This window comes from Sardina pilchardus, chromosome 11, assembly GCF_963854185.1.
Source record: "Sardina pilchardus chromosome 11, fSarPil1.1, whole genome shotgun sequence".
Lineage (NCBI taxonomy): Eukaryota > Metazoa > Chordata > Actinopteri > Clupeiformes > Clupeidae > Sardina > Sardina pilchardus.
This window is the reverse complement of record NC_085004.1, coordinates 11,805,201-11,832,949: the sequence shown is the minus strand read 5'-3', so window position 1 is coordinate 11,832,949 and position 27,749 is coordinate 11,805,201. Positions and strand designations below refer to the sequence as shown.

Here is a 27,749-nt window from a genome sequence, read left to right as displayed (position 1 = left end):
AAACTAACATGTTCTATTTAATCTTAATTCAAGGGCATTCTGTGCTGTAGCTCACCAAAATAAAGCATTTAGGCAGGACTGCGACATGATGTTTGGCAGACAATCTTATTATTTTACATCTTATGCAATATTTTGATTATTTACGGGACAATCACTAATGGTCATCTCATCTCTATGAGAATATATTTCACCTGACTATATTTTAGAGATTTGTCCTCGTGTTGACAATTGTCATTGTTGAAAGTAAGCTGTTTGACCGGGGAGAAACCTGTTTAGATCCAAAATGGCGAATATGAGGTCAGATATTTGCAAACCAATCCACGGGCTCTGAGACGATAAACCCCACGTGGGGACTTCTTCCCCATTGGTCAATAATAGCAAAACTCTTTCTCTGAATCCGATTGGCTTGTGCATGTCGTTCTCGCGGCAGTTGAATCCTCGTGTCAGTGGGCAGTCTGTGTGTGGTACTGCAAGCGGTGGAGAGACTGGGCAGAGTGAACGCAGGCGGCTGGCATGCTTGAATGTCAAACTTTTCAATTTCTAACCTCTTCAAACTCACAAATACGGATTTTGTGATCTACACCCTCTTCACTTTGAATAACACGGGACCACCAAAGAAATTTTTTCTGACCAGCGGACAGCGGCGAAGACACAATCGACTGCTGTCCGACGTCCAATCGGGAAAGCAGTCTCGAGGCGATTCGAGCTGCTCCTGCGATCACCACACGTTCAAAGGAGCTCACATTGGATTGTCCTTATCTTCCGACTGTTTACTAACTAGATAGTTATTCTAACCATAAAGTCGCGACCCTAGGACTCTGACGGTTCTAACGTTACCTTGCAAGGAATAATTGCTGTTGCCTACTCGTAATCGTGGACGGAGGTTGAGGCGTTGTGGAGACAAAAGGTAAAGCAGAAGATGGCTTTCAGAAGATTGATTTGCTGTCTGATAGCAAGGCTACTGTAACGTAACAACATTTACTGTTGTCTAATCGACACGAGTCAGTTTGTTGCAAGTCTTATTTACAAAAATAGCCTTAGTAGAAACGCCTTTGATCCTCTGTGAGATTGAATTGAATGGATACTCGTCTTTGTAGATTGCCTCGCTGGCGAGTTTTCCCCCGCTGGATTTAGTTTAAAGTCAGTTTTGCTAGTTAAATGAATATGGCTTTCATTTACTCAGATTTAGCCATCTTAACGTTAGTTGTTATAGGCTAACAGCTATCAAGAGGTAGCGTTAGCCAGCGAGCTATGCTCTGTGCCATTTTGCGGCTCACTGAATAAGTAATAACGCTACCCTGGTGCATGTTTTACCAGTATTGTTGTTATTTCTCGTAGCGGTTTTATTTAAAACATTCCAAACAACTCATCTGGTTGTCTGAAAGGGTCAACATCTAATTGAGGTCCATAACATGCAGCGTGTTTGCTTTAATTGGCAAGCTTCGCTCTGTATGTAATGAACCGAATCAACATGAATTGCTTGCATAGTTGTCGCCTCAACTGACTGTTCCTTCCCAAGCTGTCTCCGTCCTCCAACGAAGAGTGGCTGTTTGTGGTAGCAACATTTTTTTATCTGTGCAATCCAGTCAACGCTTTGTTTTGTATTTTCTTTTCCTTTTTTCCTTCCGCTGTCGTAAAGGATAAGGAGATTAAAAATCAGCACCCAGATCGAAAGCGCAAAAGGATTGGGTCGAAGAGTGTTTTCCTCCGACTGAAGACTGGGCTTTGTCCGAGCGCCTGTGTGTGCTGGGAGGGGTGGCGGGCCGTTGCTCATCTGCTCGGATTACTGGAAAACGCCAGATTTCCTGGATTTCCCCTTTGAAAGGATACATTGAAGATGTATCCACAAGGCCGGCATCCGGTGAGTCCTCTTTGGTTTAATATAAATTATGGCAGTATGTCTGCGTTAAAGTAGCTAATTACCCTGTCAGCCATTAGCGCGTGATCTGCACTTCATCGCTTGCCTAATGTCTATTGTGGATTGTTTCGCCGTGTTGGCCGCGAAACGTTTCACGACGCAAGCTAGCTCTCACTGAAACCAGAGATCACCTAAACAAAAGATTCTCAGTTGGGTTAAGAGCGTGTTTACGGCGTAAACGTGGTCGTTCTGGTTGATGTTACCGTCTTAGAAATTGTGAATCGTTATCTTTTCCTATCATCTGGACTAGCCTATGTCATTAAGGAAACCTTTGAAGCTGATCTTAATTCATTTTTCCGGGACTAGAAGTTGTTTAGCAGTGCTTTATGGCTTTATGGTGTCTGTAGATACTAGGTTCTTTTTTTTCTGCGTCCGTTGTGGTGCACTGACCCGTCAGCGAGAATCCTGTTGACTGACGATGGTTATTCTCACCAGTATACAGAGCAGGCGACAGCCAGGGCTCAGGGGAGCGCCTAGGCACTTCTGTCAAGCCTCTTTGAACTAGCTTTGAAATCATTCTTGTTTATTTAAAACCTTGAAACCATCAGATGAAACTATTTTGTTTTGTGTCTTTTGAATTGTCCTTGCTATGCTTAGCCAGCACTCTGACCCTTCACACTAGAGTGTGCTTGTAGGGGTGGTTGTGTTCTAATTGCAATGCCAACACTACATTTCAGGCCCCTCATCAGCCAGGTCAGCCTGGATTCAAATTCACAGTTGCAGAATCCTGTGATAGGATCAAAGACGAGTTCCAATTTCTGCAAGCCCAATACCACAGGTAAATGAGTCTCCCCCTAACAACACAGCCAGGTTTGTGAGGCGCAGTGCAATAGTTATGGCTCACCTGTTAATCATAATTCATATGTTATTATCAAGACCTCCTTAATATGTTATTATTAAGATGTCCTCTACAATGTAGCTTGAATGTTATTCATCATCGTTGTAAGTCCCTTTGGATAAGACTCAGCTAAATTAATACATTTCAATTGTGAATATTATTATAGAAATGCTAAATATATGTATCATGACGAGCAGTGACAGAAATGAGTGTTTTTAATGTCCACCTGAAGCTGTGTAGTGAAGCTTATCCTTGTAAATACAGAGACGTATCATTGATTTCCTTTTTTTTTTTTTTTTTAATGATTTATCCTCAATCCTTCCAGTCTGAAGGTGGAGTATGACAAACTGGCCAACGAAAAGACAGAGATGCAGAGGCATTACGTCATGGTAAGAACCCTAATCAGGGCCCTCGTCCTTGTTTACATCCATGTTGCTGTGTGTGCAAGTCCGCCGTGTTCAGTTAAGCTCAGCAGGAGGTGGCTGTTTACAGCCTCTGCCACTTATCAGACTGATAGTTTGTGCTCAGCCCGCACCCCTGCACCACTATTTGGCTGTTTTATTTGTATATGTAAGTGGAGATTACGCTCCAGAGAGAGAGAGAGAGAGAGAGAGAGAGAGAGAGAGAGAGAGGGAGGTGTGGGTGGGGTAGAGTGGGGAGGTGTGAAATGGCAAGAGGGTCAGATGTCCAGCAGAGCTGATGTCTCACGCTGGCCCCAGACTCCGAGTTTATCAGCAGGACAGCAGTGGCCGCCTCCGCCCGCCCCTGCCCTACCTGGAGGGGGCCATTAGTCAGGGTCCCCTGGTCTCCATGACCCCCACCGGGCCCTCAATAGTTATGCTAAGCTAGATTGTTAGCGTGATCCAAGCTTGTCTTTAGTGTGCTTTGAAAATAACAATGTGTGTGCTTTTGAAATGTGTTCAATACTGTAGGACCTTGAAGTGGTGTCACAACATATTCAGAATAAAGTATTTGTTAAAGCAAACACCAAAAAAATCAAGGCAGGGTCTGGTTTGTTCAAGGGCTGTTGCAGGGAACATAAATTCTAGTAATCAGTTATGTAATAGTAAAGGCTGGGTCTTGGCATAACCAAGTGCGCAGCTCTTATCTGGTGTGTGTGTACACACAAGGATTGACTTGACACAGTGGTACTTTTGTTAAATATTATTTTTCGTCGGAATGTGGCGCAGGTTATTCTAAGAGCTGGTGTTAGATAAACAGGAAGAGGTGGCTCAGAAGCTCATCTGTCTGGTTTAACCACCGCTGCTATTTACTATTGTCTCTGTGGGTCTTTCTCGCTCTCTTTCTCTCCCTCCCTTTCTCGCTCTCTCTCTCTCTCTCTCTGTCTGTCTGTCTCTCTCTCTTCTATTCAAAGACTTGTTCTCAAAATACTGGCTTGCTCTACACTAGATTGATGTCCTTCATAGATATCTGCTTAATTTGTGGTACAGTGACTATAGTCTTAAGAAAGAGAGCTGGGAAATTAAGTAAGCAAGCCAATAGAGAGAGCCATAAGCCTCAGGCGGCAGAGAGGAACAGCGGCATGATGACCTGCCGAGAGAGAGAGAGAGGGAGAGAGAGAGAGAGAGAGAGAGAGAGGGAAGGATTTGAAGTGTTAATCAGTAACTCACTGGGCCAGATAGTTCCTCTCTCCGTCTCACTCTGGCTGTGAAGTAAGATATTTCTGACACGCCGCTGTCCGCTGGGTCCAGGGAGTGGCGTCTCCGTCAGCTCTGCTGCCGCTGCCTGCGGGGGCCAGCACAGATCAGAGGGACCGGGCGGCACTGCCCTCTCCGCCGTTGTGAAATGCTGTGGTCTTGTCTCACGTGTGTGTTGTTTTTTAACATTTCTTTTTTTTTCCTCCTCTCTATTCTTCCTCTTCCTTTCCCTCAACTTGCAGTACTACGAAATGTCTTACGGGCTCAATATCGAAATGCACAAACAGGTATGTAGCCTACTCTGTTCCTAAAGCTCATTAATGTGTATGTATGTGAAAGATCTGTGTGTGTGTGTGTGTGTGTGTGGAATGTGCTGAGGGATACTGAGGTCACATCGGTGTCTGAGATGCCCAGCGTTCTCAGTCTGTCAGAGTGTGAGTTGAGGAGAGGAACCATCTTGGGCATGACGACCACCTCCCCTCCTCTGACACACACACTCCCATACACACCAACCAATTAGCACACACACTCTCTCTCTCTCACACGCATACACACACACACACACACACACACAGCCACAGGCCAGTCTGAGCCAGACTCTGAAAAACGCTGACAGGCTAACAGCACACAGGGCTCTGATGGAGCTGCTTTGATAAGATTAAAGTGAAGACTTTGGCAGGCCTGGGGTTGAAGGGAATGAATACACTGCTGCGGACAGAGAGAGAGTGAGAGACGCGGTGTGTGTGTGTGTGTGTGTGTGTGTGTGTGTGTGTGTGTGTGTGTGTGTGTGAGGGAAGGAAAAGAGCCAGCAAAGATAAAACCTCATTAGGTCAGCTGCTTTTGCGGAGGAAGTCTTAATGAAGCGAAGGAGGGGAGAAGCGTAATTGGTGTGTGAGTCCTGTGGCAGGGTCCCGTCCTCAGTAGTGGGTGACCAACTGGATGAGCAGCGTAGTTAAAAGGCTTCTCCAGCAAGGCCCCCGCGCAGGGCCGCACAATCACTACCAGACCCTGAGTATCTAGTAGCAAAACACAGCCACTACCGCCGCCGAGGCCCCTGAATGGTGATTTGCTGCTCCGTCGCCCCCGCCGGGTGTGGAGGGGAAATAAATAAATAAGTATGTAAATAAATATATAAATAAATGAGCAAACTGTGGCGGCGATGTCATTAGCGGGTGGGTTATGATGTATGGGGGCTGCTGGGAAGGGCAGCTCCTCAAGGGGGACTTTATGAGCTTCACCCCAAGGCCCTGCAAGGTTAATGGTGTCTGTGTGTGTGTGTGTGTGTGTGTGCGCGCGTTCATGCTGCAGCCGAGGTGGGGCGGGGGGAGGGACTGGAACAGCATGCGTGATTCATCAGCCTAGCTGTGTGTGTGTGTGTGTGTGTGTGTGTGTGTGTGTGCCACCAAGCCAGATGTCTCTCATGGTTCCGGATCCTCTGAAAGGTTTTGTCAGACACTTATTTCCAGCCAGAGTGTGTGTGTGTGTGTGTGTCTGTGTGTGGTAGGAGCTGAAGGTAAAGTAGGTGCAGGGGGGCTCTCGGTAAACAGGTTAATCGACTGGCCTGTTTTAGAGCGCGCCTTTTGTTTATCAATAAGCCCGATGGAGTTGACTGAGGCGGTTGAATTATTCATGCTCTGCCCCCCCCTTAAACACACACACACACACACACACACACACACACACACACACTCTGGTAGAGTGTTTGTGATGACATCAGCTTGGAGTAAATACTCTGCTCTCCTCACACTATCTGGGTTGAGAGGAGGAGGAGGAGGAGGAGGGGTGTGGTGGCAGGGTCGAGCGGTAGAGGGAGGAAGAAGGGGTTCGGGTTGGATTATGTGATGCAGGCGAGCACATTATTTTCCAGCTCTGAGGATTTATTTAGCCGCTGAAGGAAAAATGGGCAGCTAAGTCCTCGCCGTCTCCCTCCTTTGGACATGCAAAGCCGGTTTTAGAGCCGGGCCGTGACGCTGAGGAGCAGGGTGGTGTGGGGTGGTGGAGCGCAGCGCAGTGCAGTGCGTGGCGCGGCGGAGGGATCCATGAATCAGCCACTTCTCAAACGGAGCGTGGAGTCGAGTAGAGTAGAGCAGAGTAGCACGGCCGGGCATGGCTGCCTCGCCTCCGGCTGATTTGTGTTTTGACAGCCATCGTATTACTCAGGCACGGGGCGGAGGCTAATTGTTGTAGCCGGGTGTCAATAAGATATTTTAATTATGGTCGCTCATTAGGCTGCCTCGACACAGTCGGAGCGAACAACCCCGCCCCCTCACCACGTATTTAGCTTGCCCCCCCCTTTCCCTCTGCCTGATTCGCTCTCGCTGCTATCTCTCTTTCCCCACGTCTGCGTCTGAATCGAAGTCTGCTGGGAGGCAAAGGCCGCGTTTGTAGCCGCCGTGTTTTTCTCTGGATGTTGTTGTGATAGTGGTGGTGTTGTTGTTGTCGTTGTTGATGTGTTGACTCCGCTCCTCTCCCTGGTCAATAGTGAGCTGCCTGAGCGAGCAGGGGAAGCTGCTTCATTAAGGACAGCTCTGTCTGTGAGGCAGCGTATGAAGGGATGGAGTGATGGGGGAGAGGAGAGGAGAGGAAGGAGGGATGAAGAGGCTGGTTGAGAAAGAGAAAGGGAGTGTGTGAGGGAGCAAGCAAATGAATGAACACAAAGGAGAGAGGGAGTTGGATGGAGAGAAGGGGGGGTACGAGAACGAGAGCTTGTTCAGATGAATTATTTATATGGGATTCCAAGAATTGTTTGCCAAGGTGATGATGGTGGACTTGTCTGCAAGCCAAAACAAACAGTCCGGGAGCATCCGGGAGCATCCAGAGCCCTGCCAGAGGCCGAGGAGGAGGAGGAGGAGGAAGAGGAAGGGATGACTAGTGGCTGTGAAATGCACCCCCATTATCCCGTGCAGGCCCGGGTGGCAGCGGGGGCGAGAATTCGTTGAGACAATTATCGATCGGCTGAAATTGTGAGCGTAGCCGCCTGGCTGGGCCGGGCCGTGTGTTTTCCCTCGCCTGTCATTTTTAGCGGCGGCGGAGCGGAGAGGGGCGAATAACCGGTCCTAGCCGAGCGACCGCCGCGGACTAGCTCCAGCTCGGGGTGTTGCTTTTTAGCCAGGGAGGGGCGTCGGGGGAAGGAGGGAGTTGGGGTATGTTTTCTCGCCAGAGGGAGCCTAATTGCGGGGCTAATTAAAGCAGGTCGTTATTCCTCTCCTCCGGTGTGGTCCTGATTTAGACGGAGAGAGGGCTGGACTGTGGGGGGTTGAGAGAGAGAGAGAGGAGAGAGAGAGAGCGAGGGAGGGAGGAAGGGAGAGAGGAAGGGAGAGAGGGAAGAGAGAGGGCAGGAGGGAGAGAAAGAGAGGGAGAAAGGGCGGGAGAGAGGGAAAGGGGGCAGCTCACTGTGTCAGATTACGGCAGCATCTGGTCGTCACTACTCATTGTCTGACCTGGGCCCATTAAGAGCCCTAGCCCCTGGCCCTGCTCCCAGCAGATCAATGCAGAGGTAAATTCAGACATCAATAAACAGTTAGGGCCGGATTTGCTGCACATTAACAATGGCTGGAGGAGGACAAAACTGCTCCTCAGATCACTGGCCACCATTGCAAATGAGCTCTGAATGGGATGCTTTCAGCTTCAGGGAGCTCGGGGGGGTGGGGAGGGCGTGTGTGTGTGTGTGTGTGTGTGTGTTTGTGTCTGGCCCCTCTGACTCCCATTATTGTCACCCTGGCAGTTGTTTCTTTCTTTTTAAGATGTGGGTGTGTGTAGGGGGAGGGGGTGGGGGGTATTTATTTGTTTGTTTGTGCCCCCAGACTGAGTGTGTGTGTGAGATTCTCCAATCAGCAGTTGTTTTCCCACAAATTTAATACTCATCAGTGACTCTCACTCAGCTTGGCTAATGCCAATCACAACAAGCAAATGGCTTTCAGCGTGCCATTGACAGCCCGGCCTGAGAGTGCTCTTGAAACAGTGCTAGACAGCTCGGAGTACCTGTGATTGTGTAGCCGAGCGAGAGCGCTCACCCGCTTCAAGGGCTCTGTTTTCATTGGCTTAAAGTGACAATACACCTATTTTTATCCACTGTTGACACTCGGCTAAAAAGCTCCTCGTTGTCGGCGTCGTCGCCTAGCCGTTGTGGAAATGCTCCTCATCGACAAAGGCTCCGCCCTTCTACTTCTCTCCTCTCCCGATTTATTTTATTTTTTTCCTTCCCTCAGATAAATGTGGAAGCACACACACACACACACACACGGGGAGAGGGACCCATCCCTAGTCTCGGGGCCCAGTGAGCATAGTAAATGTTTCTGATTTATGGCCTCTCTGTTTGGTGCCGCCGAGATTTCTGCTTTTGAAGAGGCCATGCTAAATAGATGACAGATGAGGATATAAAGAATTGAATAGCTCCTGCAGTGTGAGTGTGTGTGTGTGAGAGTGTGAGAGAGAGAGAGAGACCGAGACACAGAGACAGGGGGCGCGAGCAGTCAGGTTAAATCTAAAAACATCAACAATTGATGTGTTCTACATTCAAAATATCAGGCCGAGTACAGATCAGACAATTCAAACTAATATTTGGCTAACGTCAAAGCATAGAAGGACGGGTAAGATTAAGAACAAAAAAACAACAAAGGTAAAAGCAAAAGCCCAAGACCTGTAATTAAATAATAAAAGCACTACAAAGAATAAAAGAAAACCCCATACTGAGTTCCTCATACTCTGTGTGTGTGTGTGTGTGCGGAAGTCTCCGATAGAGTAACCAAATGCAGCGGTGTTATGGATAGGGGTTGTGTCTGCGGGGTAGATGGCCGATAGGCTGTTTGTGTTGGTGGAGAGAGATGGAGATTTGGCTGTGGCCCGTGTGTTCTTTAATCAGACGCAGATCCTCCGCGCTGATGCAGTGCAGCGTGAGGGCCTTTCATGTGCGGACACCGCTGAAAGGTGGGCCAAGTCTTTGAGGCTCGAGAAGCTTCTATCTTCCTCTTGCCCCCGCCCCCTCCCCCTTTTCCTGCTCTCTCTCTCTCTCTCTCTCTCTCTGTATCTCTTTCTCTCTCTCTCTCTGTGTCCTTTTTTTCTCCCTCTGCTTGAATATGAAACTGCAGCACAACCCCCTCCCCATACACACACACACTCACACACACACGCACGTACGCGCACACCCCCCCCCCTCCTTTTATCCACCATTAATTTGCAGAGCTGATCTGATCGACAGCCTGAAAATTCAATTTAATGACCTGCCTCTGTGCGCATAATATGATTTTACAGCCTGTTATGGTCAAGCAGAGCTACAATTTACATAATGATCGCACTGAGATAGGGCCGCCGCTGTTGCTGTGGCAACCTGGGAGAGGGGCAGAGGAATGGCTACAGGAGCCCGTGGGGGTGGGCAGGAGGTGGAGGATGGGTGTGGCGGTTGGAGGGTGGGGGTTGTGTGTGTGTGTGTGTGTGTGTCTCATGTGTTGTGTGAGGGTGATGTGGGAAGGAGTGGGAGGAGAAATGTCCGTCTGGGTCAAAGGGGGTAGAAACACAATTCCACACGGGTCAGGACAGGTCTCCTGTCCAGCTGAAGGGGATGACCTGTCAGAGTGCAAAGGTCCCTGCAACCCCCCCCCCCCCCCAAAAAAAAGCCTTCCTGCCCCTACCCCCCCAACACACCTCCCACCGCCAATGAGTTTAGCGCCCCCCCTCCTCCTCCCCAGAAAAATGAGCGGAATGTGACTGCGAGGAGAAATCTCTCACACCTGCTGGGCCATCTGCCCGAGCTCATAATCAATTTGTCTGCTGCTTACTCCAGCGAGGGCTCTCCTGTCGAGGAGCGCGCCCCTTTTGTTTTTTTGGCCTGCTGCTTTTCATGTCGGGATGAACTGAGGCTTGGGGGGGTGGTGGTGGTGGTGGTGGTGGTGGTGTTGGGGGGGGTGGTGGTGGTGGGGGCTCCCTGTCCTGGAATAATCTCAGTAATGTAATAGGGGGAAAGTGCTCTCTCTGATTGTTCTGTGTGTGAATGGAGCCTGGGGTGTCGTCTTACCCTGGTTATTCTCTCTCTGCACCGCTGATGGACGTTATAAATATTGCCAGCCTCTCTCTCTCCCTCTCCCTCTCTCTCTATCTCTCCTCTCTCTATTTCCTCTCCCTCTCTCTTTCTCCCTCCCTCCCTCCCTCCCTCCCTCTCTCCCTCTCCCCCCTCACCCCTACAGTAGCTTTGTGTAATGGGAGAGTGGTAATTGTGACACATTACTGTCGTTTATCTGGGTGCACTGAAACGGTATTAGCATATTTCAGGATCTTAATGAAATAATCCCTCACCGTAATGGCTGGAGCTGGGGGAGTCAGGGGCCAGTTTCCCCGCCGCTCTGCTCCGCTCCTCGGCCCAGCCCAGTGCAGTGCTGTTGTCTCGGCTCCAGATGGACTCAGCAGGCCTGCGGGCCCAGCACAGAGTTAGGCCTGTCCACAGCCTGCCAATGAGGGAAAGAGAGAGAGAGACGTGTGTGTGTGTGTGTGTGTGTGTGTGTCTGTGTGTGTGTGTCTGTCCGCCCACCCATGCTTTCACATTTACTGCCAAGACTTCCTAGAGTTTCCTTCTATCTCTCTTTTTCCCCCCTAAGCGAATGTTAAGCTGTGTGTGTGTGTGTGCCGTGATGAGCTGTAAATGTGTGTGTGTGTGTCAGTGATGAGCTGTAAGTGTGTTCCCCCATGTTGCCCTGTCTGTTCCGTTGAAGTAACATTCTGATTTCTCTCCCTCTCTTTCAGACTGAGATCGCCAAGCGTCTCAATGCCATTCTTGCTCAAATCATGCCTTTCCTGTCACAAGAGGTATGTGTCCTGGCCACAGTCTCATTGCACTTCAGCATTGCTATTCGAAAATCCTCAAAAGCTCAGAGATCTCAACCTGTTGTGTGTGTTGTTGTTTTTGTTCACTTGTAGCACCAACAGCAGGTGGCTCAGGCTGTTGAGCGTGCCAAGCAAGTGACAATGACCGAGCTGAATGCCATCATCGGGGTACGTGGACTTCCCAATCTGCCTCTCACCGTGTGTATACCCCTCTTCTACCTTCATTTGACCATAGTCAGGGGCAAACCTGCACGCAAAGGGGCTGGCTGCTGCACCGCGGACCGCACCGCTGGGCTGCACCGCACCGCCGTCAGCTGGACAGAACTTCCTGTCTGGTCCCACAGGAGCGGGGGCGGGGGCGGGGGGGGAGTAGTAGCCTGTGGGCAGTCTAGGGGGCATGTTGGGGTGGGTGGGTAGGTCGAGTGGGTATGGATAAGTAGAGGGCCTCATCGCCACTGTGTGTGTTTCATGTCCATGTGTGGGGCTGTACACAGTCAGCTTCCTCCATCTGCAGATTTGCCCCTGCCATTAATGGTTTTTGAGTTTTTGCATTTTGTTTGAATTTGTATGGTGATTTGTGTCTCTTTTTAAAATTCATGCAGAGGTGTAAAAGTCCGGCTTAAGGAAGTTAAAGCCCTGCCACACTTGCGTTCCAACCGTTCACTTAATCAGCTGATTCTAATTAGTACAACTGTAAGCCAGGAAGATCAGCTGATTAGTGAAATCACAACCATGTTCAGTGCACAGGCAGAGCCCATTTATGGCAGGACTTTTACTTTCTGAATCTGGACTTTTACATCTCTGAATTCATGTTTATTATTACATGTTTATTCATTATTATTATTATTATTATTATTGATGTTTTAATCACAAAAAAAATCCATTGTTTTTGATTTTAAGTTGTGAGTTTACACTTGTGTTTTAACGCCACTCTGTGTTTTTAGGTTGTGATGTGGTGTTGAGAGACAGGTTGTATAGTACTTGTCTGCTGCAGTGGGGGGTGAAGCACAGGGTCAGTGAGAGTGTGGGATTCCCTGGCGTTGCGTTTGCGAAGGCCGACCGCTTTAACAAGGTTCAGGGATAAGCCATCCAGACTCCTGAGCTGTACGCATGACCTCAGCAACAGTCCAGGGAGGCAGAAGGCATGGAGTATCACTTACTCACACACACACACACACACACACACACACACACACTGTCCCATCTCCCGTCTGCTCATGCCCACTAGGGCACCGATAGCGAGGCCCGGGCCCCTTGACTGACCCCAGACTCCACCCTTTCAGCCGTGTAGCCGTATATATGCTCCAAACAGCTACAGGGCTGGTGCAGATAGTGGATGCCCTCTCTACCTGCCCGCTGGTGTATTAGCATATGCCCTGCCCTGCCCTGCCCAGTCCACCTGCCTGGATGCTGACGCCTGGCCCGTCACTGCGGCACCAGAAGAGAGGTGGACTGCAGGGTAGTTTAGGGTAGTGGTAGTTTGAGGCCAGTGGCTGGCAGGCGAATAGCTGACCCCTGCTTTGATTAGCCTCCTTGAAGCGGTCGTTAGGAAGCCCAGGACTGGGGTCAGGGCGGATGGAGGCAGATATTGGAATTCAATTAAGGCAAATGAGCCAAGACTGTGACCCCCATTTTCAAGGTAATTGCTTCCTCCAATCCGCTTGAATGCAACTGTCGGCGGGGCCTGTCATTAAGCAGGCGGCCATTCAGCAGAGCAGCTTGGCGAGCCCCCCCCCTCACACGCACACACACACACACGACCTCACTGTCTCCTCACCACGATGGTTGAATAACAGAGGCAGTCAGGCGGTCAGCCTTGCGCAGACACACACACAAAGAGACATGCACAGACTCTGTCGCTTTTTCTCTCTCTGAAACACCCCCCCCCCCCCACACACACACACACATATACACACAGAGGAAAAACAAGCTTTTATTTGTTGGATGGAGCGATGGCAGCAGATCAATCTCCATGCTTTCGCTCTGTGTGGGGCTGTGGGGGGAGGGGAGGGAAGCCATTAAAGATTCAACGTTAATCAGGAGCCAGCAGTGTCTGGCAGCCTACTGCAGTCAGGCGGACAGAGGGATGGAGGGAGGGAGGGAGAGGGGGATAGAGGGAGGGAGAGAGAGAGGGAGAGGGACGCCGCCAACACGTTCTCTAAGGCACGTTCAGCTCGTCAGGTTTAGGGGGCCGTGTCTGTTTCCGGCGGCCATCTTTAATGAGTCACTGCTGCGTTTGTTGTTAATGATACTGTCCGCCTGCACAGCCCAGACAAAAAAAAAGAAAAGTAAACCAGGTGAGGACTTATTTGCCAATCATGGATGACCACTGAGTTCAGTGTGTTTTGCAGACCTGCACGGATTAGGGCGAGTGAGTGAGCGAGCAGGAGGTTTCCTCTTCGCATGGCTGTTATCAGGGGCATAAAGGGCTATGTAAATAGGAGAGCTCCAGGGACCAATCACACGCCCTCATGTAAAACATAACTTGCCGTGTTGCGTTATGGGCTGGGCAATCTTTTTTTATTTATTTCATTTTTTTTGAGGAACTTCAGGTGTGCTTTGCATACTTGAGCTGCACATTTGAGTTTCAAATTCTGATTTCCATGTCGCCAGTTGCGTCGTTTTTTAAGATACGGACACGCTGCCGCTGCTTTGTCTAGTTGGAAAGTGTGTGTGTGTGTGTGTGTGTGTGTGTGTTTGTGTGGAGAAAGAGGAATCTGCTGAGACAGGCAGCCAACTCTCTCATGATGCATGTCACATAATTAGGTGTCGGAAGAGTTGCTTTTTTCTTTCATTTTTCTTTCATTTTTTTATTTTGAAAATGACGTGAAGTTAGCTAGTTCTCTCAGCTCAGTAGGTTGTAGCCTCAGCCACTCTGAAGCTCTGATCACTAGTTCCAACTCCTCCGTGGTGCTATGTAGCTTTGTGTTTGTGTGTGTGTGTGTGTGTGTGTGTATGTGTGAGAGAGGGAGAAGACTAGTGTAGTAGATCTCAGTGGACTGCCAGTATCTCGCTCATTAGATTTCTCACCAGGCTCTTTCTCTCTCTCCTATTCCCCACCAGCAACAGCAACATGCTGTCTACCCAGCCCTGATGGTTAGTAATATGTGTGTGTGTGTGTGTGTGTGTGTGTGTGTGTGGTGTTGGATGCGGGAAGCTGATATGTTGACCTCCGTGTCCCTCTGTGTGCTTTATTGTGGCATGCCAAGTGTGTTGCTGGTGGTTGGCTGGCTGACTGGGTGGGGGGCTGTGTGTGTGTGTGTGTGTGTGTGTGTGTGGGTCTGGCGAGGGCTACTGCAGGAACAGACGGACGTGCATGTTGCTCAGTAACCACATGGCATCTCTCAGCCTGAGCTTGGACCACCGCTCTCACCTGGAGCCTGGAAGTTGGAGCAGCTTGATATTCTCCCCCCCCCCCTTTTTTTCTTTCTTTTTTTTTTTTTTGACTGTTAGCTTTAATTGCTTTCCCTTTTTTGCACCTCCCCTCCCCCCCGCCTCCAACAACCATATTCCCTCTCCAACACCCCCCCCCCCTTCTGTATTTTCTACCCTCCCGTGGAAATTGCCGTAGCTTTGGAGACATTTACACAGATGAAAAGGATAAGTGCGGCGAGAGCAATATTGAATTAGACCTCTGCCTGAGATTTATTTCCGTTTCCTCCTCCCCCCCCCCCCCCCCCCCCCCCCCGCGCCCGTCTCTGCTGCTGCCGTCCTCCGAGGCTCTCTAATGAGGCTGCTTGATGATCCTCTCCACATGTTCCCCTCATTAGGCCCGCGCAGGCGAGCGAGCGAGCGAGCGGGAACGTCCTTGTACCTGATTATTTCCTCCCCGCGCTCCGCAAATAGGCGTCTCCTTGACACCATCACGATATTGATGAACAAACTAATGAGAACACAATATACTGTCTAATTGCCAGCCAGAGAGGCGGAGGAGCATCTCTGCCTGATTTATTTATTTATTTTCATTATTTTTTTTCTTCTCTCTCGGCGTGATTAGTAGACGTTTCCGAGACTCTTGTAATGAATATATATGGGTAGACGGACGAGTGAGGCGGTAGACTTTGGACCTCACTGATGGATTCGCTGAGTATTATTTAACCTTGTTTTACACCACTTGCTTCCCAGGCTGAGTGCCTTTTTAACTCCCGTCCATTCCGCCAGCACTCTGTGTGTGTGTGTATGTGTGTGTGTTTGTGTGTGTGTGTGTGTGTGGCATTCACTGCCTGGGTAACAGCTGGGGCTAGCCACCCTCTACTTCAGCCTCTTAGGTGTTGAAATGTCAGTTTCTGTCTACGGCAATGCTGAATTCTTATTGATTTTACATGGTCAGTAAAAGCAAATGGCTCCTAGATGTTTCCGATTAGAGGTAGTATTTCAGCAACAAGGTCTGAGCTTGGCCTTGGCCTTGGCCATGGTCTATCAGCCAACTGGAAAAGCAGAGTGTCTGTGTGTCTGTCTGTGTGAGATTGTGTTCCTTGTGTGTACAGATGTGTGCTGCTGTGCTGTAGTCATGGCTGTTTAATGCAGACTGGTGCTGCGATGCTAACAAGGTGCTGTGTTGACGCACAGACCTGCCTTTGGGTTACATAGAAAGTTTTGAGTTTTAATTTTTTTTGGTCTTGGCTTACTAATCAATTACCCCCCGCTCACTTGAAAATGCAGTTTGGAGTGTGCAACGTGTCTGAGTGTGTTTTGACACGTGTGGAATGAGGCCTGTGCTTCTGCTGCTTTGACCTTGTGAGGGTGTGTGTGTGTGTGTGTGTGTGTGGTGGTGGTGGTGGTGGTGGGGGGGGAGGGGGGCTGCCACTAATCATTTTGTTCCAGCGCTGTGTCATCTCCCTGCCTACCACTGTTGTTTGAGGATAAAGCTTTGCGTTACTGAGAGGGAAAGCGAGAGAGGGAGGAGGATAAGCGACTGATCTGGTGGTCGTGTGCTGGCTGCGATGTGATGTGATTGGAAGTGATGTGATTGGATGCTGTGTGTTCCACCATTCTGCCTCTTCCCACTGACCCAGTGAATGTTTGTGTGTCTCCACAGCAACAACAACTCCAGGCGCAGCACCTGTCCCACGCGGCCCACGGTCCGCCCGTCCAGCTCCCGCCCCACCCCTCGGGTCTGCAGCCGCCTGGCATCCCTCCCGTCACCGGCGCCGGCTCCGGCCTGCTCGCCCTCGGGGCCCTGGGCAGCCAGCCGCACCTGCCCGTCAAGGACGAGAAGAACCACCACGACATGGAGCACAGAGGTGAGCCCACAGGGCGCTGGGAGAGTCGCTAATGCTAGCTGCAGATTAGCAGCTAGTAGCATCACTGTGTTAGCTTTAGCTACTAAGTGACAACATTAAGTCAGGTCTCAGTTAGCCACTGCAGCTAGTAGTGTCACTGCATTAGCGTTATCTGCTTATTGACAACATTAATTCAGGTCTCAGTTAGCCCCTGCAGCTAGTAGTGTCACTGCATTAGCTTTAGCTGCTAATTGACAACATTAATTCAGGTCTCAGTTAGCCACTGCAGTGTATAGTTTACGCTAATGTTAGCTGCTGTGGACGTTTCATGCAGCCCAGAACATTCACGCAAGCCAAGCCTCTCAGTTAGCCAACACAAAGGCATAACTGAGACAACACAAGGCTAGCCACTGCAGTTAATGCTAACACTGTACAGCAAGTATCATACACAGAAGCAGACAGAAAGTTAAGCGCAGCAGTTCACCAGAGTCCCACTGTGGGCGTTTGTCAAAGCGAAACCTTGAGGTAGTTAGAAGAAGAAAAGCCTCTTAATGTGATCTTTCTGGCAGATTCCAGGGATACGCGTATTAACTTTGCCTCTTCTTTTCTCTCTCTCTCTCTCTCTCTCTCTCGTGCCCGCCCCGGTCCGTCTGCGTTTCACCCTACGCCGACGCCGGCTTTGTGTGCGGTGGGGCTGAATAAAAGAACGAGAGTCGAGTACGGTAAGTTTGCGCTTTGATGCCATCACAGTTTTTATAACACAGTTACACGTGCTTGACATTGACTTTTGGGATCAGTCGGTTTGGTGATTAAGGAGCTGTGCGTGGAATTAGAAGAAACGCCTAACTGGAATTCATCCGCTAAAGTAGAACACACAAAATTTGTATTGGGTAAGCCGTTTTTAAATAAAATAATGAATGGGAGATGAAGTCTGCAAAATAAGCCTGCGCCTGTCTAATCCAGGTGGAAAATGACTTAAATCACAGGCCAAGGATTAGCAGCTCTATAATTTCATCACAATTAAAAAAGACTTTGACTCTTCGTCTTAAAGGATTTAGCGCCATCCAACCCCCCTCCGCACCCCACCCCTCCTCCGCCACCCGTATCCTTTTTTCCCGCTTGCTTCTTTTCTCTTGCGCTCTCTCTTCCCTCATCCTCTCTTCCTGTCTTCCTCTCTCTCTTTCTCTCTCTCTCTCTCTTGGCCTCCAGTGCACATTTATGAACACAAACGCAGAATTGTTTTCCTCCCCCCCCCCCCCCCCCCCCCAGGCTCGTAGTAGGTCGTTTATTAGACGGCTTTAAAATCTTCCTGATGCCGCCGCTGCAACGGTGCAGCGAGATTGCGTTTCAATTAAACAGGGTCGCATGAATGGCTGCACTCATCTCTGAAGGAAAAAAAAGGGACGCTACACAGATTAGCGGACCAGCCCATCCGTTGTAACCCTCCCCCCCCCCCCCCCCTCCTCCAGTCATCCTTTCCTGTGGTCCTGGGTCATCTGATAGTGCCGTGGCGGCTTTGGTTATGAGGGCCAGTTAAGCGCGTCTTTAAAGGTCAGCCTTAATGGGATGGACAGTCAGCCGGAGGGCCAGACGGGCAGACGGACTGGACCGGCCAGCCCCCCCCTTCACTTCAGTCGGCCGCTTGTCTCTGTGGAGAGCGGTCTGGGGGGGAGCCAAGGCTGCCGTGCTGCGCTCTCACAATGGCAACATTCATGTACATATTTAGAGTGTCGGCGCAGCGGCTTAAAGAGTCAGGAAGGCTCCAGTTCCTTTGTGCTGCCTCCAAGAAAACAGAGCGCTGCCTAGAAAACACTTCCGAACGAAGGCTCCTGAACGCAGCCCAACCACATCCTCACATCCTCACATCCTCCTTTTCAACTCCGAGGCTTTGGAGTCATCCCCCCCCCCCCCCCCCCCCCTCTCTCTCTCTTCCCCTCCCTCCTGGCGAGGCGGGCTGATAAAAGGCGGCTTGTCAGGCTGCGGCGAGCGAGAGGGAGAGTGTGGCATTGGCGTTGACGCTGACGTTGGCACACAGGCCCAGCTCCTGGCTTCAGCATCCTGGCACCGGTGCCCACCCCAACCCCAGCCCCCCAGCCCCCCAGCTTAGAGAGGGTGCCAGCCTTCCTGGGCATGTCGTCAGTGGGCACCTCTCTCCACCACTGCTACAATGCTGTTCTGCCCAGCCTGCTAGATTCCCTCCTGCCCCCCCCCCCCCCCCACACACACACACACACACTATGCCTCAATTATTCTTTACTTCTCCACCTCTCACTCTAACCCACTGCACTTGTGCTCGCTCTCTCTCTCTCTTTCTCTTTTTCTCTCTCCCTCTCTCCTTTCTGCTTGTGTTTCTTTTTCTCTCCCCCACCCCCATCTGCACCTCTCCTGTGGAAACCCACCAAGAGCAATAAAAGCCCTGAGTGGGCTTGGCATTGAGCCGAGGAACGAGGGAGAGAGTGAGAGAGGGAGGGAGGGAGGGATGGGAAGAGAGAGAAAGAGAAAGAGAGAGCGAGGGAGAGGGGAAGCGCGCACTGACACTCCTGTGGCCGTTGGTTCAGGCCCAGTGCTGCGAGAGAAAGGGCCGCTGTTGGCTTTTTGTTTTCTTTCTGGGGTTCAGCGAGGGGGGTGGTGGGGGTGGTGGGGGTGTAGGGCTGGGGGTTGGGATTGGGGTCTGAGGGGGGTCTGAGGTGGACGACAGCAGCGGGATAGGAAAACAAGCTGACTGTTTTTCTTTCTCTTTCTTTTTTTTCCACCCTTCTCTTCTTTCCCCCCTTTTCTCTTTTCCTCTCCTCTCTTCCCCTCCCCTCTCCTCTCCCTCCTCTCCCCCTCTGCCTGGCCCTGCCCCCCCTGCCCCTGTCGAGGTTTGAGTTGTCTGGTCTGTCCCGCTGTCCAGTTGGCACGGATCTGTCCGCTAAGGCCTGCCGGCTCTGCTGTGGCCGGGCTCTGCTCGGCACGCGGATTTGTCCAGACTGTTTGAAGTGTGAGCAGGGCTGTGCTGTGTTCTGAGTGTAGATGTGTGTGTGTGTGTGTGTGTGAGCGCTCTTTGGGACTCAGTTTGCTCAGCTGCCTCTGGCCTGCTCTGCTTCATTGCCCCGGATTCACTGGAGTTGCCCAGTCACCATACACACACATACACACACACACACACACACACACACACACACTCTTACACACCTCCCCCTGCTTTCCCCCCTTTCCCTGATGGCCCCATGCCTTCCAGGCCTGCCTGATCCAACATGGCTCCTGGCTTACCCCCCCCCACCCCGGTCCAGTTGTGTTTGCATTTGGTGAGCACGGGGGATTTGCAGCCATGTCTCATTTAAGGCCTCTGGTTGTGAGGCGCTCGTTTGCTCGCTCGCTAGCTTGCTAGCTCGCTGCCTCAGATATGAATGTTTAACAGCTACACACACACTTGGAACAGTTGTCATGTTGGCTGTAGCAGAGACAGCATCCTGATGTCTCTACCCCCCCCCCCCCCCCCCCTCTTGTGGTTGCAGAATAACTCCGTATCCCCGTCAGACAGCCTAAGAGCCAATGAGAAGCACCGAGGGTCGTCCGACTACAGCCTGGACTCCAAGAAGCGCAAAGTGGAGGAGAAGGACAGCATGAGCAGATATGTGAGTACCGCTACTACTGCCTAACAGAACACCCAGCTCCACTGCAATTATACACACTACTTTAATCATTTGTACCGTCATTTCCCAACTATTAGCTGTGGTTTATGCATTGATTTTGCTAAGTTTCTTCAGCTATGAGGTTAATACACGGGGGCCGTTAATATTTGATTAATATGGTTTTGTTTCTTTTAACTTGCATAAAATACTGTCCTGTGGCACAGACCTCTCTTTCACACACACACACACGCACACACACACACACACACACACACACTCTGACTCTTGTCAACGTGAATCGTGTCACACGTGAGGATTAATGGCATTGCTGTGTGTTTTAACAGGACAGCGACGGGGACAAGAGTGACGATCTGGTGGTGGACGTGTCCAATGAGGTGAGCGAGCGGCCGTGGCGTAGCGTAGCGGCAGCCGTAGGTGTTTTTGTGTGTTGCTGAGCTTTGTGTGCTTAGCGTAGCGTAATGCCATTTGGTGTAATCTCTATGCATATTAATTACACTGAGAGCTGTGAAGACTTTGTCGGGGATTAGCATGGAAAGGGCACAGTCCATCAGCACAGCATCTGCTGCAGCAATCCTCCGATCTGCTGACAGCTCTGCAGCCTGTGTGTGTGTGTGTGTGTGTGTGTGTGTGTGTGTGTGTGTGTGTGTGTGTGTGTGTGTGTGTGTGTGTGTGTGTGTGTGTGTGTGTGTGTGTGTGTGTGTGTGTGTGTGTGTGTGTGTGTGTGTGTGTGTGTGTGTGTGTGTGTGTGTGTGTGTGTGTGTGTGTGTGTGTGTGTGTGTGTGTGTGTGTGTGTGTGTGTGTGTGTGTGTGTGTGTGTGTGTGTGTGTGTGTGTGTGTGTGTGTGTGTGTGGATATGCTGTGCATGACCTACATGTCCTCACGTCCGTTGGTTCTTAACTCTTGCCCCCCCCCCTCCCCAGGACCCAGCGACCCCCAGAGCGAGCCCGGCCCACTCGCCCCCAGAGAACGGGCTGGACAAATCGCGAGCGCTGAAGAAGGACGCTCCCAACAGCCCCGCCTCTGTGGCCTCCTCCGGCAGCACCCCCTCCTCCAAAGCCAAGGAGCACTCCCACGTAAGAGCTGTGTGTGTGTGTGTGTGAGAGAGAGAGAGAGAGAGTGCGAGAAATTGATTTATAAGTTTTATAAATTTTCTTTCTAATTTGATTTGATAAGATTTCTTCTTTTGCCTTTTCCCAAAACAGTTCATGTCTGAGTCATGCCATATAAAGCTCCTTTGAATTTGAATTTGAGAGAGAGAGAGAGGGAGAGAGAGAGAGAGATAAAGCAAACAGACAATCGAGAGCAGGGGAAGGGCATTGTGTGTGTGTGTGTGTGTGTTGTGTGTGTGTGTGTATTGTAGGTGTGTGTGTGGTGTGTGTGTGTGTGTGTGTGTGTGTGTGTGTGTGGTGTGTGTGTGTGTGTTGTGTGTGTGTGTGTGTGTGTGTGTGTGTGTGTGTGTGTGTGTGGTGTGTGTGTGTGTGGTGTGTGTGTGTGTGTGTGTGTGTGTGTGTGGTGTGTGTGTGTGTGTGTGTGTGCGGCTGAGATGTCGTGGGGGTTTGGTTGGATAGAGAGGGGTGGGTTTAAAGGGTTGTGTGTGTGTGTGTCTTTTGGGGGGGGTGGGAGTGGGGCTGTGTGTGTCGGGGAGGGGGTGGTGGGTGGTGTAAGGCTGTGTTGAGGGGGTGGTGGTGGGGGCTTATGTTGAGGGCGGGGTTGGTTGGTTGGGGGTTATGTTAATGGGGGGGGGGGGGTGTGGGGGTGGAGACTGAGGGGGGTGGGGGTTGTGTTAGGGCGGGTGGGTGGCGGCGGTTGTAGGGCTGTGTGTGCATATAGGGGCGCCCGCTGACCCGCTCCTTCAATCTCTTTATGGTCAGGAATAAATGTCACTTTGGATGTAGCCGGAGCCAGCTGTAAATAATCAGTGAATGTCAGAGATACAGGCAGCCGTGTCCTGCGGCCGGCTCAGCCCCGTCTCCTTGGCTAATATCTCAATGGCCTTTAAGCAGCCGGCTCTTTGGGCTCGAGGAAAGATTAAAAGCGCAGTGAGGGATGAGGAGGCTGCCATCTTCTTTGTGGTGCTGATGGGCTGCGGTATAAATAGAGCTTTATGGCCCTGCATGCCGTAATGAGCTGTCAGATTAGATTGATTACGTTGAGCTCGCACTCAAATTGTCACTCTGGATTTTAACATTTGTGTTATTATAGGATTTTATGTGACTTTCTTTTTTTTTTTTTTTTTTTAAACAAACATATCCTCATATCCTTCATTTTTCTCTCTCTCCTGCAGAATGACAAGTCCTCACACCGGGCCTGAAGTCCAACACCCCCACCCCACGTAACGATGCCTCCACCCCCGGAACCAGCACCACCCCTGGGCTGCGGCCCCATCCCTGGCAAACCCCCCGGCATGGAGGCTCTAGGTAACTACCACTGACTGGACGGAGGCGTTTGCCCTCCCGAGCCTTCCAGCTCAACCTACCTTCTTTCTTTCTTTCTTTCTTTCTTTCTTTCTTTCTTTCTTTCTATTCTTTCTTTTCTTCTCTTTCTTTCTTTCTTTCTTTCTTTCTATCTCTTCTCTTTCTTTCTTTCTTCTCTCTCTCCCCGTTCCGCTGGTCTAAGTCGTCCTGTGTGTTTCCCTGCAGCCCCTGCTCTGCGGACCCCATTGTCCATCTCCTGCTCGTACTCCACCCCCGTTCATGATGGGCCACCACGAGATGAACGGCTCGCTGACACAGCCCCGGGGTCTACGCCGGCCTGCACATCTCCCCCAGATGAGCGCAGCTGCCAGCCGCCGCCTACGGCCGATCGCTCCATGGTGAGCACCCCTCCCTCTCCCACTTTCCCCCCCATACCATGCCCTAAAGCGGGCAGTGCCCACATCCCGCCCCTCTTCTCTTCTGTGACGCGGCAACTTGCTTTGCATTCCTTTCGTGTTTCAATAATTTCCTGTTCAATATTGCCTTGTTGGTTTGTACTGCGCTCGTTGGGCGCGAGAAGCCTGCGTTGCCTGTAGGCGATCATCTGTATCTCTGCTTACGGGGAGCCTGTGTGAAGTGAGTGCAAAGATAGATAGCTGGAGGACAAGCGAGCAGCGCTGTGGCGCTCCCGCCTTGCCTGTGTGCCCCCTGTGTTCTCTAGTTGCCAGGGAGAAGATATGTAGATTAGCAGCTAGAGCCCCCACAGTGTTGGTTTACATCTCTCTCTCTCTCTCTCTCTCTCTCCTCTCTCTCTCTCTCTCTCTCTCTCTCTCTACTCCCCCCCCCCCCTTACTACCTAGATGAGATAATATTTTGTGCTAGCTGTGTACTCATTATAGCAGTTGTGTGTTTTTTAATTGCTGGGTGAGCGGCTGTAGACCTCAGCTAATTGCTATTCTGTCTGTGTGTGTGTGTGTGTGTGTGCCGCAGGCGGGGTTTGATCCACACCCTCACATGAGAGCCCCAGTGCCTCCCAACCAGCCTCACCTCCATCTCCGGAGGAAAACCGTAAGTCCCTCCATGACCTTCTCTAAGCAAACACCACACACACACACACACACACAAACCCCTAGACACACACACACACACACACACACACTCTCTCTCTCTCTCTCCTCTCCACACACACACACACACACACACACACACACCCAGACTGACCGCTGCTGGCTCCCCGCTCTGTCCACGGCCGTAATCTGGCCGTGGTGGCGTTTAACTGCTACATTAAAGAGATGGTTAATAAGCTGAGCAGGGTTTTTTTTTTTAATAGTCTCCCAACTGTCATTTACTGGCCTAACCTTTACGCTGAATGATCCGGAAGGCTCCGGCCCCCGGCGCGGGCTTTTGGGGGGGATCAGATTGGAAAGGTTAAGGCTGGAGCGCTGCCAGCCGAAGTGTGTATGTATGTCTGTGTCTGCGTCTGTGTCTAAACCTCATTGTGTGTGTGTGTGTGTGTGTGTGTGTGTGTGTGTGTGTGTTCACAGTGCCTACTCCTTCCACGTGAGCGCAGACGGGCAGATGCAGCCGGTGCCCTTTCCCCCGGACGCTCTGATTGGGCCGGGCATCCCGCGTCACGCGCGGCAGATCAACACGCTGAGCCACGGCGAGGTGGTGTGCGCCGTCACCATTAGCAACCCCACGCGCCACGTCTACACCGGCGGCAAGGGCTGCGTCAAGATCTGGGACATCAGCCAGCCGGGCAGCAAGAGCCCCGTCTCCCAGCTCGACTGCCTGGTATGGACACGGACATGGACACACACACACACACACACACAACATACCACACACACACACACACACCCATACACATGCATAAAGTCAATGCCCTGCAACCCACGTCCACACACACACACACAACACACAAATTCAATGCCCTGCAACCCACTTCCACACACACATATATACAAACACACACCAGTACCCGTGTATACACACACACACACACACACCAGCACTCATACACTCCACACACTCACTAACACTCTTCCTCTTAAATAAACACACACACACACACGCACACACACACTCTCCCAACCCAGCGGAGAGTTGAGCTGGGCCTTTTGTTGGGCCACATATTAATCAGACGGCGTGGTCGGCCACTTCCCCTGCCCTGCCCGGGGGGAGAGAGGGGGGGGGGGGGGGAGGGAGAGGAGCGCGAGGGCGCTCGCCTTCCGATGAGGGTTTTAATGCCCATATTACTGAGCTATTTAATTCCTCTGAAAGCCTCCGGAGCTATTGATCGTGTTCCGGATGCATCACCCCTGTGGATTAAACCCAGCTCGCTCTCGCGCTCCCTCTCACTATCGCTTTCACAAACACCTCTCTCACACACACACACACACACACATACACACACACACATACACCCTCCCCATTCCCCCCTGTCCTCTCTTTAAGCTCTCATCCGTTCAGCTGTGGTTAGTGCTCTCCCTCACTCTCCCTCATTCGATCTCCTCTCCTCCCCTCCCTCCCTCCCTCTCCCGCAGAACCGTGACAACTACATCCGCTCGTGTAAGCTGTTGCCGGACGGCCGCACGCTCATCGTGGGTGGGGAGGCGAGCACGCTGACCATCTGGGACCTGGCGTCGCAGACGCCGCGCATCAAGGCCGAGCTGACCAGCTCGGCTCCCGCCTGCTACGCCCTGGCCATCAGCCCCGACGCCAAGGTGTGCTTCTCCTGCTGCAGCGACGGCAACATCGCCGTCTGGGACCTGCACAACCAGACGCTCGTCAGGTGAGGGGCCGAGAGTAGTGCTATTCTATTGGTTTATTGTTGTTGTCACTGGTGTTGTTGTTGTTGTTGTTGTTGTTGTCATAGTTGTTGTTGTTGTCATAGTTGTTGTTGTTGTCATAGTTGTTGTTGTCATACTTTTATTTGTTTATTGTTTGTCATAACTGGTGTTGGTGTTTTCGTTTTTGTTGTTGCTGTTGCTGTTGTTGTTGTTGTTGTTGTCCTAGTTGTTGTCGTTCATGATTGTTGTCCTGGTTGTTCCTGGTGTGTTTACTGAGCGCCTGTCGTCCCGCTTGTTTGCAGGCAGTTCCAGGGCCACACGGACGGCGCCAGCTGCATCGATATCTCCCACGACGGGACCAAGCTGTGGACGGGCGGCCTGGACAACACGGTCCGCTCCTGGGACCTGAGGGAGGGACGGCAGCTGCAGCAGCACGACTTCACCTCACAGGTGAGGCCCCGCCGCACCTAGAAAACGCTTCATAGTCCGCCAACACAGTGGACATTCAGTCATTCATTCAGACATTCAGAAATTGTCATTCATTCAGTCATTTATTTATTTATTTTCACTCTTGGTTTCCTGGCATTTCAACATGTTGTATTTGGATTAAATGACTTGGAGCTACAACAGCTTCAGAGCAGTTTCATTCTGAAATGGCACATCCTGAACTAGAAGATATATAGTTCTGTTCTATATATGTGACATCTCAAGTGTGGTACAGATTTAACTTCAATCTCTGTCAGGATGTGGTAAATTTGTATGGTTTTACCACTTTGTTCACCACTCTAATGTCATGTCCTCTCTCCGTGTGTGTGTGTGTGTGTGTGTTTAGATCTTCTCCCTGGGCTACTGTCCGACGGGCGAGTGGCTGGCTGTGGGCATGGAGAGCAGTAACGTGGAGGTTCTGCACCACACCAAGCCAGACAAGTACCAGCTGCACCTCCACGAGAGCTGTGTACTCTCACTCAAGTTTGCCTACTGTGGTAAGGACACACACACACACACACATCCTGCACCCGGTCACACACTGTTTGTGGGGTTCACTTTCAGCGAAACCCAACCCTACCACCACCCCCCCTGTCTCTTTCCCTCTCTCCTTCCCTCTTCCTCTCTCTCTTCCTCTCTCTCTCCCTCTCTCTCCCTGTTCTCTCTCCCCCCCCCCCCCCCCCCCCCCCCCCTCTCTCTCTCTCTATCCCTATCTCTCCCTCTCTCTCTCTCTGTACTTCCTGCTTTGGGTGAAATGGTGTGTGATGGTTGAAATGGTTATTCGAGGGCAACCTTGAACGTCCTTAGCGATTAGGCTTGTGTGTGTTTCTTTTTCTGGCCCCCGTGCGCTGAGTGCATTTTCATTTCCCTTTTGTGAAGGTAAATGGTTCGTGAGCACGGGGAAGGACAATCTACTGAATGCCTGGAGGACCCCCTACGGCGCCAGCATATTCCAGGTACGTCGATCAATACTTGCTAATCTGCTGGCTAGCGGAAGTGTGTGCCGAATGTGTTTAGTTTCAAAGGGCACGAACAGGACGAGCAGGGGGGGGGTAGGGGAGTCTGGCGCAATTACAGAGGGACAACAACGTTAGCAGGCTAGCAGGCTGGGTCACTTGGAGCACTGTGGCAATACAAGACGCGTTTAGCGGCAAACTTGATACTTAGAAAGTATTTTTTTAAGACTTGAGAAGCTCACACAGGCCTGAGGTTCAGATTTGAAATGAAGACTGCACATGTGAATTGAAGACACACAGTCAGTGGGCTCCTGTTATGTGGGTTTATGAGGAGCTTGGTGGCTTGTGGGCACATATGTCAGTGCCCCAGGTGTCAGCTGGTGAGCATCCATCTCATGTTTCTAAGAACATCACAAGCTCTTATTCATCGTGTGTGTGTGTGTGTGTGTGTGTGTGTGTGTTTGAGTAATGCCTTTAGCATAGCCAAATTCAAAACCTTGACCATGGCTTGTACCCCCCACCCCCCCATCTCTCTCCACAGTCGAAGGAATCCTCCTCCGTCCTGAGCTGTGACATCTCCGCCGATGACAAGTACATTGTGACGGGCTCTGGTGACAAGAAGGCCACTGTTTACGAGGTGATCTACTAACTCCGAGGCGCCCAGGACTCCAGCCCTGCTTTTGGGCTTGGACACAGGGGGGCTGCTCAGACTCCCCTTGCACTCAACTTCCCACACCAGGACCTCCTCTACCCACCCACCCACCCCCCCACCCCCGCCCGTGGCGCGCTATGCCGGACTCTCCGCGGGGCACCGGCTAACTTCGGATTGTTGAACGGAGACAGCGATGTCCCTTTGCCTCGTATCTTACCGTGGATTTTTGGCTTCAGTCTTCAGTCAGTAGAGGCTTGCAGATCTAGCTAACACGTCCACGCCGAGTGCAGCTCCTTTGGCACTAAAGAAGTAAATATTGTCATGCTGTTTTTGAATCATTCTTTTTTTTTTGGAGGTGGGTGGGG

General features: G+C 51.1%; 1 protein-coding gene across 1 annotated transcript; it reads left to right on the top strand.

Moving 5' to 3' along the window:
• Positions 1-472: 472 nt before the first annotated feature.
• On the top strand, positions 473-27,749 carry tle3b (TLE family member 3, transcriptional corepressor b). The gene is given in 26 exon segments (XM_062549482.1): positions 473-907; positions 1,640-1,861; positions 2,596-2,696; positions 3,082-3,145; positions 4,657-4,701; positions 11,147-11,209; positions 11,321-11,395; positions 16,266-16,470; positions 17,155-17,171; positions 19,947-20,066; positions 20,408-20,458; positions 21,005-21,157; positions 22,369-22,378; positions 22,381-22,465; positions 22,467-22,501; positions 22,724-22,775; positions 22,777-22,813; positions 22,815-22,888; positions 23,482-23,524; positions 23,526-23,566; positions 24,043-24,292; positions 25,045-25,292; positions 25,593-25,740; positions 26,123-26,273; positions 26,656-26,732; positions 27,274-27,749. Coding segments are annotated over 25 exon segments (2,277 nt in total). The 5' UTR covers positions 473-907; positions 1,640-1,837; the 3' UTR covers positions 27,382-27,749.